The sequence below is a fragment of the Morus notabilis genome, unplaced genomic scaffold, assembly GCF_000414095.1.
Source record: "Morus notabilis unplaced genomic scaffold, ASM41409v2 Scaffold1187, whole genome shotgun sequence".
Taxonomy (NCBI): domain Eukaryota; kingdom Viridiplantae; phylum Streptophyta; class Magnoliopsida; order Rosales; family Moraceae; genus Morus; species Morus notabilis.
In genome coordinates this window covers 109,857-122,280 of record NW_010360569.1, presented here as the reverse complement: position 1 = coordinate 122,280, position 12,424 = coordinate 109,857, and the positions used below count along the sequence as shown (strand labels likewise).

Genomic DNA, 12,424 nt, shown 5'->3' with positions numbered 1-12,424 from the left:
CTTTCCCTAAGAAGCCTTTCCAACCGGGTTCTGGGTGTCGAAGGATTGCAGTTATACTTGTTCCCTAGCATATGATTGTCCTGCAGAACAGCCTGCAGCTTCCCAAGATTTTTCATGTGTCACTCCTATGAAATAGCATGTACTTATTCAGAGGTTAATTAGCTCTTTTAGTGTATACATTAAAGGAAACAAAGTAGCAATTACCATTCCAAAAACTCAAGCAAATAGTATACAAAAAAAATATATATATACATATATATGTTATTGTGCATCAACAGTGTAGTCACACTGATAGATTGCTTAAAGTTCAAATATTGATATTTATCAACTGTACTCAATAGAAAATTTTTTGCCCAACAAGCAGAGAAGAAAATGGTATATGTTTATAAAACGGCATTTCTTGGTAATTCCTTTTGATTAAATGAGAGTCTTGGAAGGTGATAAAATGAGATCAGCAAGTTCACAAAATTGCAAAGGTATAACCTAGAAGTAACCTTTAATACACGCTAGAGTGTGGTTGCAGGCATAGTCTAACAGAAAATCCACGCCTGACTACATCTCAAGGTGTAAAGTTCAAATCCTTATCCTCACGTTTAAAAATAAATAAAGAAAACAAGCTAGAGCATTAACATATATAACTGGGCGTAGTTGGACGCAGTAATTTCATACTTGACTCTCAACCATAAGATGTAGAGTACGAATCTGACGCTACGTTCAAAAAATAAATAAACATAAAAATGTATAACTGGGGTCAATAAACATGAAAGTGTATAACTGGGGTCCTTATTCTACAGTCTATACTCTATAGATTTCAGATGAGCAAAACAAGAACCAAAATGGTACCAACAAGTAATCATGACATTCAAACAATAACCAGAAATGTATTTCAAATAGAAAGTGAGCCCCCAAAAAGAAAATCTAATTCATTACAGAAACATAAATGGCGCAAACTCGAACGAACCCAGAACCACAACAAAAAATAAAATAAAATAAAGCCAAAAACATAAAAAAAAATTATATGTATATATATATATATATCTATATATATATTGAAAAATAAAGAGGCAAAAGGAAAACCCATTTCAGGAGCCTAACCAAATATCAAAGAGCAGAATGCAGATCTTTGTCTTCTTTCCTAAACGAGAATGGAATGTGTAACAGTGAATTTCTAAGATTTACTTATTTTTATTTGGTATTTATCTTCAAAGTTGTTGGTTTTATGGAAATGAAGCGCTGATAAAAGCGGTGGAGAGAGGCCAAATGGAGGGAAGAGCAAGTTAGGAAACCGATATTTTGGGGGCGACTTTCTGGCTGTGGCCACGAAAGATGCAGAAAAATCTCGCACCCCAGAATCAGATAATACATATATATACTTTCTCTTATTTCATGATTCTTGAATATGATATATATATAAATATATATATATATATATATATATGTATACACATATAGGATCAGGATATCTATATATTATCATCCACTATATATTTATTTGTAATATAAATAAATATTTGGGAGTGTTTTGAGGATGACTTAGATATTGGGATGTTCTCAGTATCAGCGGCGCAGAGAGTCAGTCAGAGCATTGTGGCCATGCAAAGTTTTGCGATTTTTGCTATTTTTGTTTGTTTGTCTTTGTATAATGTGTTTCTGCTTAGCTATCCCAATTCCCAAACATGTTTTCTTTTAATAATTTAATTGGGATCTTCATCAATTATTTATAAAATGCAAAATTAAAATGACTTGGAAATCTTTCTATTTTAAAAAATAAATAAATAATATAAAACTTAAGTCTAGTGCCACTTATGAAGTTCAGATATTTACCCGTACTATTTTTATGGGTAAATTAGGCTTAATTTTCTGTATAAAAATGGTAAATTTAAATATGATATCCCTTCCTTTAAAAATAATAATAATAAGGTAAGGATAAAGTCGATACACATTTATCTTTACAAAACTGCGGCTAGGACTACATCAGACCATACAAAAATGGTTTGGTTTGATTCAATCCTATTGCAAAAACAAACTGGTCTGAAATTTTTTCAAATTGTTAAAACGTAAAGCCTGAAAAATCTGGCGATTTAAGGCCGGACCCAACTTGCACAGCCTAGAAATATTATTGTATCAGGTAGAAGAACTTTCAATAGAGATAGAGGACGTTTTAAAAGATTTAAAATTCTTTTTTTTTTTTTTAGAGTTTGATTTTATTTTATTGTGATGCATGACGACTTTAAATTTTTTTTATTGCAAAAAGGATTTGACCGTTTTATTTTTCATAATGGATGTGTTGTTATGTTGATTTTGGCATTTTAATTGAATCCGTTTAGTTCGCTGATTTAAGTTGAGATGTGATTTTATATGAGAATTTTTTATAAAAAAGTTAAATGTGATTATTTTTTAAAAGTAAAATTCAAATTTTAAATTCAAATTAGTGAAATAAACATAGCTTAAATCTAAATTGATAATATTCGTCTTGATTCATGAAAATAACGTCTTGTTTTAAAATTGAAAAACTCACTTTTTACGATTTTTATGTCAACTTGATAAGCAAAAATGTACAGATTAGTTGTTAATGATGAATAAGAAATTATTTATCACTGAGTACTAATACCGTAGATAATTCAGTAAAATTCTATGAACATGTCACGAACATTTGAAATATCAGGAAACTATGTGGCTGATATGGACGGATCTAATAATTTGCTGACCCAAAGGTGGAATATTCCGTACGTAATATTTTTTTTTGCTGATATATTCCGTACGTAATATAGTGTTGGGATGCCACAGACAAAATAGTACAGCTAGCTAGATTTTATTTTTTATTTAAAATTTTCAATTGTTTCTGTGATTAATTTATAGGTTCAGTTGTTCATTAATTTGGTGGCACAATGTCCACCGTGATTTTATGGTTATAGAACATCATCTATTGACTTACTACTTGAGTTACGCGAGCTATGCATATACCACGAGCCCGTTAATATGTGCACGTTATGATACTACTCCATTGAGTATATGATAAGTAAGACACATTATTAAGATATAATAATATTGTGTTATGAGTTATTATAGAATGATTAGTACATGATAGTATATGCTATGAGGTTATGTATGAATATGATAGTATGATACAACATGGTAAGACTATAACATGATAAGACTATGCTGATTTCGTATGTATGTTTCTTAGTTAGATTTAATTATGATCACGTTAAATGGGAACATGTGATTAATATTATGATTGTGTTGTTTTCTAATATTTTCTTGGTTGTTGTGAACCACTAATAAGAAAGCAAAAATGAGTACACTAGATTATTAGGGGTAGTTATGTGTTTTAGCTTTTAGCTACTATCAACGTGTTATTATTGTTTAAATCATATGCACGTTATGCTTATAGGAGTACATGACTGCTTGGTAAGGCTTCGGTTACGGTAAGAAATTGATTAAGCTTTGTGATATGGTATGATTATGATTGTAGTATGTTAAGATTATGATTTACAATGACATATAATTATGATTATGGTATGTTAAGATTATGATTCTTATACATTTAAATATGAGTTATGAAAGTCAAAATAATATTCAATTGATAATATGAATATTTAATATGACGAGTTTATGGATATTGGAGTATAATACACTTTTTTATGAAACATGTTAGGAGTTAGTACGAAGTATGTCATATTATGATTACTTATCGGTCGATAAAAATTATGAATTATAGGATTATGTATGTTGAGGAAAAAAAATCATGAGGACTTGAATTAGGTATTCGAACTTATGTCTATATTTTCGTTCATATCTCTATTCTGCTAAGGAATTATTGTGTTGCATTTCATCCATATTTAAAGTAGTTAGTTTACTCGCTTATTGAGCTTTCTAGCTCACCAGGATTCCTTGTGTTACAGGAAAAGAGAAAGAAAAATGTTAAGGTAGAAGCTCAGTGATTAGGGAAGCGGATTGAAGTGAATGTGCATATGGGATAAGACATATTGTGGACAAACTTTGATATTGGTTTTTGAGAGTTGGCCTTATGGCTTCAATATGATTTCCACAATATTATGTTTTTAATTAAAAACCTATTTGAAACACCTTTCTTTTAGAATTTTTGTGTTTTAATTAAGGATTTATAAGCTATTAAAAGTTTAAATATTTTCACATTATTATGACTACGTTATATATATATATATACATGTTTTTTGAAAAAAAATCTACAAATATGATATGATCGATATGTATGTGTGTACGTCATGTTTTCCCGTCACGATCCATCGCAGGTCTAACATAATAGCTGCTTGGTGGCAGGTCGTGACAAATTCTATAGGGGTGTTATATATATATATATATTTGGATATAAAGATTTAAAAATTTCTTTAAATTTCTTTATTGACTTAGTATTCCTTTAAGAGTTTAGTTTGGTAAAATATAAAAAAAAAATAAAAGAATTTAAGCAGAGTATTTAGTCGAGCAAACTATAAAATAAATTATTTATAAGTACACATGAAAAAATAGTATTTAAGAGGGTTATAAGGGAAATATATATATTCAGCTAGAGACACATTTGAGAAGGTATATTATCCATAAAGTAATTAGAAAAAAAATATAATTTATAAGGGCCATATTTTAAAACAGAATATTGAGTAGACTCATGTGTGAGGGAGACTATTTAAATGGAGATAAATTATAATAATTTTATTTATAAGATAAACCGTAGTTGAGAGTACAATTAAGAAAAAAAATATATGTAAATATGGTGATAAGAAAAAGTATTTTGAGAAACACATAAAAAGGGATTAAATTGTAGAACAACCTTTAACAAAAAGGAAAAATAGGAATATTTTCAAAATAAGTTATTTTAGTAAGTACAAAGTGAGAAATTAAGTATTTGAAGGTAACACATTGTAAACAAAATTAAATTGTAGAAGAACTTAGGAAAAAATAGGGGAAAAAAAAGATAAAAGAAATCATGATTTTTTTTTTTAAAAAGAAAACAAAATAAAAATGTGATGCTCATCTAAATCTAAACATACAAAAAGAGTCAAAATGATTATTTCTTCTTTAGCCATGTGTCAAGCTGTCATTTACTCCTTAATGTTACTGTTCTTTAATGTTTTGTTTTTGTTTTTTATTTTTCTGATTCTTTTCATTTTTAGTTTCTTGATTTATTTTTGGCTTAAAACTCCTACATAGTTTATTTTTATCATTTCCTCCTTTTCTATTTTAAATTTCTTTCTTTTTTTTACTTATTGTCTTTTTTTTTTCTTCTAATATTCTTTTATAGTTTTTTTTTTTCAATATCTTTTTTTGAAATACTTTCTTTTTCTCACTTTCTTTTAATTAAAATAATTCTTTCAAATATCTCCTTATTTAAGTTTTTTTGTTGTTATTGTTGAAATTTTAATATAATTTTATTTTTTTTTCGATGTGATTTTTAAAAATATATATATTTTTTCTCTTGCTCCGTCAATTTAGTTTCTAAGAAGGCTATGCGTTTTGACGTGAGATTAAACTCATACGCAGCGCACGCGCTTGACTAGTATGTCAAAAAGATAGATAACTCTTCTTATAATGCCACGTGTAAAAAGGAGAGAAGAACATTTTGGCTCTTTTATGTATGTTAAAGATCAAAGAAAAAGAAAAAGAAAGCAAAATAAAAATGGGATGTTTATGTGTGAAAAAAATGAGAAGTCTCCTTATAAATGCCGCAGGTCAAAAGGAGAGAAAAACTCTTTGACACTTTTATATACGTTAAAGATTAAAGATACACGCCTGCATGATTGCTCCATCATTGCTGTAGGAAAATGGTTGAAATCAAATCAGTAACAATTTCCCGTAGTATAAGATGGAATGAAGGCTATAGCATACTAGAAACACGAGGAGCTGAAATACATATTCTCTCCTTTATTCGATTTATTTCCATGAATATTGAAAATTACAACTAGAAAAAAAATGCAATTATAAAAGATGATAACTAACCAGAGACAAAAAACAAAAGCCAATAGATTCACGAGAATTAAGCTATAAGACTTTCCTGTCATTTTTTTCTTTAAATAGAAACAAAGGCCAAGTTTCATAATATTCACGAGAGAATGAAAGGCACCACCATTATCTTGGGTCGTAGTCACCACTTTTTTCTGGATTGGTGGTAGCACGTACAATAACTACTTCGAGCATGCATTACCCCATTGAGAAAAATCTCGTTCAAGTCCAAAAACAATGTTTTTGTTCTATTACAATATATATATATATATATATATATATATATAGCCTAATTATAATACACTTTCTCTCATTGACTGTGGGTCGACCTTCGTGATAAGGTCGCCTATTAGTTTGTCCTCATTTTTTTGCTCTCATAGACTCATAATGATGATATTTTAGAACAGTCGTTTTATAAAGAGATGGAGAGATTGTTTTATAACCTTTCGTTGATATGGTGAAAATCTATAACAATATTAAAATTGTTTTTATATTAAAAGTGAATCACTATAAGTCTTATGCTGTTGCTCTACTTATTATTTCCTCCCTAATTATTTTTGCTCTCAAATATTAGGGTTTATGGTGTAATTTCTAACAAATTAAAGCAAAATAGTTTTTGCATCTTGATGATGTACTTGTTTCCATACCTATTCCCATTAATTTGCTTAATTAGAAGACCGTACCATATTGTACTGCACTACTGAGAAAAAAAAAAAGAGAAAAACGACAATTTGAAGAAGAAGAATTAGATAGCGTATTGTTATTAGTTGAATTTGTTTCTACTCAGGCTTTAAAAACTACTTTTCACTTTCGAAAAAATTCTTTAATTTCTCTTTTTGAGAAATATTAAATAGAAAGTATAATTGCACACCCATCATTTTATAATTATAATGTTTTTTTAAGGGAAATTGCATTTAATTAAAAATTGATAAACAATTGTCTCGATACAATACTAATGACCTATTAAAGGGAAGGATACACGCATGAGACTCTAAAAGGAGAGAACACCTCAGCATACTAATAAGGAGAACACATAAAGCTCGAATTGAAAAAACCCCTCCCATCATGATAGTCTTTCAAGCGTTGAAGGGACAGATCGTCAACCACAAAGAGGGGACATATACACAACATAAAAAAAAATTCTAGTTGAACCAAGACAACCCTATCAAGAGACATACAAATGGTTCAAGTCGATCACCAAAAATTAACAATAAATAGCAAAATAAATGAGGGTTAGGTGGGGAGATCACTGCCCGTAATACAAACACCGTCGACCATAGCTGTTAGAAGACTCTGATGAAGGGCAACCGGCCAATGGGCTGTTAATGGAGATAGCCAGCCAAGAGATCTCAGCCACCAAACGACAAACTCCCATTGAACTGAAGTCCATCGACTCGGCTTCTAAGCTTCAAACTGGTTTAGATCTACCAAAACGGAGCCAGCACACTGTACTCCGCCACCACCAACGAGAAACTCACGACTAGGTGAACCGAAGGACCGATTTTCATGACCGGGAGCTCGATGGCGCGTCTAGAGGTGGCCCCGAAACTCCGGCCATCATTCACTCTTTTTTATCTGGTTCGTATGGGAGAGAGAGAGAGATTCAAGTCTAATTAAATTGTAGCTTTTAAATGTTAGTAGGTTCTTTTGATGGATGATTTGATAGATATTTATACAACAAATTATTCACAATCTTTCCATAGAGCACTCAAACATGAAAAAGAGATAAGAGCATTGGATATTATACACGTTAAAACTCCATAAAATTAACAAATTTTGTAACTCTTTTGGAAATCAAATTCTTGTAAATTTTTTAATTTCAGAGTTCCTATCTACATCTAATATTTTCCTATTGAAACATGTATATAAATATATCATCTACCTTAGGTTTATAATTCAAATATATATGATCTGTTTTAGAGTTTATCAATTATAAGCTTGGCATTTTATGTTTACATCAAATGTATACCTTAGCTTGGCCAATTCTCGACTTTGACCTTTCTTTTATTTTTCTTTTGAATTAATGATATTTTGATAGTTTTTGTTCGATCTGATGTTACGTCTAGTGTTTCAGATAATGTTGGAACACTGTCTGGAACACAACTTAATTAATGAAGATCCGGGTTAATTACGTACAATTGCTCGAGCATAATAAAAGTGCAAAAATAAAAAGAATACACAATATGATATCGCAGTTCGGTGCGCACACCTACATATGCGGGGCCATGCCCAAACAGTAAACAGTTCACTATGTTTCAGAAATTACTGATACCAGACGGACTTATTCACTCAAGGACTCCCTCCTAGACAATGACGCCGCAGTGACGAATCTCCACAGTGATTATTTAGCGTGCACCACACGTCTTTTATTTACTCGGTGAACTCCCTTCGACAGGCAGAGCTTCCTCCCGAAAGCAACAAATCCCTCTCTTGAAGGATGATCTCAAAGACTCACAGATATCTCTCTGAATATGTTCTTTGTAATAAGCTCTCAAATTCACAGACTTTTCCTTTGGAGATGTTCTATTAAATTCGTACTACCATATGCTCTGAAACAAAGCCTTTAAATAAAGTGAAGAGGGTCTCATTTAAATCCACTCTCGATAAGATCTCTGTTATCTCCATGATTCTCTCTCCTAGATAGACTCCAAAATATCTTCACGTTATCTTCTCAATCTTCAATTCAAATTATGCAGCAAACTATCAAATTCGAATGAATTATCCTTTTAAACTTTGAATTCAGATTTAACCTTCTCATCCACCATCACCTTTATAGCACATAATCCAATCTATCTTACCTCTCCCGCGGCCTTCTTCTCCAAGCGCCTTTCACTTCCAACATTAACAATATATGTTTATCACAACCTCCCATGCTTCACGTAATACATCAAGCTTGATTTGATTTTAAATATTCTTTTGTAAACGTTATCCGCAAGCTCCAATTTTGAACAACTTTAAACAATAATCGGATTACGCCAAGAATTTAAATATAAAAACAACTTGATCTTTATGTAAGCTTTATTTCCCATTTAAATTCAAATAACCAATGACTTATATTCCTTTGACCAGAGTCTTATTCTCTCCAAATCTCAACCAATGTCTTATCCTCTTTTGACCAAGTTTTATCCTTATCTCTTCAAATCTCAACTTAACAAAATATGCAACTTTAACTTCAAATTTAATTATGAATCTTCTTCTGCAATACGAAATCTTCTTGAACCTGTTTTTTAAATTTTTACAAGATTGCTAATTAATTGTCAATTAATAAAAATACCTAACAGTTTTGAAGTTAAAATTGAGCAGTGACGAAGTCAGTATGCATTTATTTTAATTTTCAAATGTCCCCAAATATTTTTAATGAGCCTCAAAATATGTGATATATTAGTTTCTGAATAAACTTAAAATGTAGGTGTATTTTTATATAACTTTATGTATTATATTTTGATGATAATATAAATCGGTCTGTGTCTGTAATGGCTAATAAGATTGAGTTTCGATTGCTCTCTCTTTCACAATAAATGAAAGAAGGAAATGGTCCCATAATATGTAGCTTTGTAGATAACTGGTGACAGGGTTATCTTTCATATATATGGACCACATTATGACTTCCAGAAGGGTACATTTGCAACAAATCTTTGCAACCATCAATCCCTTTCGTTTTCTACCTTTGACCTATAAACGGAACATCTTTAGCAAAAATAAGAACAAAAAAAAAAAAAAGAAGATAAAGATGGTTATTTTTTAGTATTACATTTTTGTGGGTTCCTACGCGACGTAACATATATATGTGAAAGTGCATGCAAAATGGTGCTTCAAAACTTGCAAGTCTCAGATGTTGAGGTTACCTTAAGTTTGAAATAAGAAAATTCGGCAATACAAGGAAAGAGTAAGATCTTGATGATATCTAAACTAAGAAGAACACAAACATGCATGTATATATATGGACGACTTTTTAATAGTTATATTTTTTTTTATGGTTATATTCATCAAATAGAAAAATTTTCATTTTCATATTAGTTACATATCAAATATAAAAATTTAATGATGATAAGAATCTAATTTCATTATTAATTATTATTAATTTTTTATCAACTATCTAATTTGTTATAATTGTTGATTTATATATATCTAAAATAAAAATACTTATTGATAGGTAAATATTAGAGTAACTATATTAAAACCACACTCGTATATGTATACATATAATATATATTATTATATATATTATCCGACCATGCTCTATGTACTAGGATCATGCGCTTCTTCCTCTAATTAACAATTCTCATGTTCTTCACAAAGGCCCTTGAACGTGCTTCACTGATTCATTTAAGAAATAACTAGTTTTGAGAACGTATTTTGTATTATTGTGTTAAGACACTTGAAGAGTTTATTATTTATCGGATAAAGAGAAATTTATTTATATAATCATTTAAGAAATTTTTAAATTTTTTTAAAAAGGTTTTTAAAACTTTAGTTGAAACAACACTCGTTTTCTTCTTCCAAACACTTATGGGATGTTTGGTTCACGGATTCAAAACCATGATTTATGATTCTGATTTTTGAAATTCAAATTTTTTAAAGAGAAAAACACTGTAGAGAACTAAGAATTATGATTCAAAACCATAGACGAACCCTTAAAACAAACATTCTCATTAGTAGCAAAAGAGATTTATATAACTGTAAATTAAAAGAAGACGATTTAGTGTATAAAAAATAAGTGTAAAGAAAACTTTTGATATAATAAGAATTACAAAAAAATAATTAAGTGAGGGCACATTTGAAAAAAATAATTTTAACTATTGACAAAAAGATTAAATAGAAACACACGTGAAAGAACTTATTTTCATAGGAGTAAATTGAGGAAAATTTTTTTTTGTAAAACATTGCTCTCGGTAAAAAAAAAAAAAAAACAAAAAAAAACATTTGCAAAAACAAAAAAAAAACATAAAAATAAAAAGAAATAAAAATGTGAGAAGTAAAAAGAGAAAAAAGAGGGGAGGGGATGGCTGCCACATGGCAGCTCAAGAAGTGCTCATAAAAGCACCGTAGAAAAAGAGGTTTGTCAAATTATTTTAAAAATAAGTTTTTAAAATTTTTACCTATTACTCTTAGTTAAATTTCTTTTTAACTAATATAACATTTGCTTAAAAAGGATCTTAATAAAAAGTAAGGGATAAAAATTTAAACTCATAATAAGTTTCAATAATTTTCAATTTCTCTTCTTCTAATTCAACCGAATATACTTAGACATTTAGGCATTTTACAAGAACACCATAAATTTTAAGCTTAAATTCACATATTCCAGAAGACATAAACTATTGCAGATAATATCACAGTTACAAATACTTAAAAATCATAAAATATTTAAAATATATATACACATAAAAAATTACAAAATTCTCATAAAATCTAATGATACTGAATAAAATATATTAAACTATAAATATAATTTTATTTAATATATTAAATTTAAATAATGTCACTGTGATTTATTTTCTAACAATTTTAATACTTTGCCCAGAATTTGCCAGGACTATTCCAGTGAGTCCTCCTGTGGTGAACAAAAAGACGAACCCCACAGCAAATAACATGGGTGTTTTGTATTGTATCGACCCCCCAGTAATAATATCATATTATAGAAGACATAAATTATTATAAATAATGTCACAGTCAATGATATTTAAAAATCATGAAATCCTTAACAAAACACAAATATATATATATATATATATAAAATAACAAAATTCTTATAAAATTTAATGATACAGAATAAGATATAAAAAATACAAATATAATTTTACTCAATATATAAAATTTAAATGATACTTAGCCCAGAATTTGTCAGGACTATTCCAGTGAGTCTTGCTATGGTGAACAAAAAGATGAACCCTATAGCAAATAACATGGGTGTTTTGTATTGTAACGAACCCCCCCACAAGGCGATCCAAGTAAAGATTTTGATTCCAGTGGGGACAGCTATGATCACAGTAACTGCGGGAATCCACTTCCTTGGCTTGATAGGAAACCTCAAGACCTTTCGGATTAAAGAAATGAGGAAAACAACAACCTTAGTCATCAAGGAAGAAATTTTTTTATTTATCTTTTTCCAGGATGAAGTGTCTGGTAAAGTTCCCAACAATCAATGAGTTAATCATACCCTTCTTTGAACCGTACGAGCACATCCTCTATCACCCCCCACCGTACTTTTGGCTCTATACCTCAACCCAACTTGGTTACTGAAGTTACCGAAGGTTAGGCCCAAACCCATTAGCAATTCAGCTATTCGTAGGAAATACCAGATCTTCCCAAAAAGAACCTTCCAAAGCATCACCGTCCCTATGATGAAATCAAAATGGTAAACAAAACCCTCGCCATCGTCGTTATCCTTCTCCTCCTGGCCAGAGCTCCGACGACAGAATCTCTCTCCTACTTCCAATACCGGACGCTC

At 29.9% G+C, this 12,424-nt stretch overlaps 1 protein-coding gene across 1 annotated transcript in view; it reads right to left on the bottom strand.

Annotated features, from left to right (window-relative positions):
- Nucleotides 1-1,315, bottom strand: part of LOC21398701 (alpha,alpha-trehalose-phosphate synthase [UDP-forming] 1) — an 8,938-nt gene extending 7,623 nt beyond the window's left edge. The window contains exons 1-2 of the mRNA XM_024164783.1: nt 1,096-1,315; nt 1-125 (exon numbers count right to left, since the gene is read on the bottom strand). Of these exons, the coding sequence (XP_024020551.1) occupies nt 1-116 (116 nt within the window). The 5' untranslated portion in view covers nt 117-125; nt 1,096-1,315. The remainder of the gene's footprint in view (nt 126-1,095) is intronic.
- Nucleotides 1,316-12,424: the final 11,109 nt, after the last annotated feature.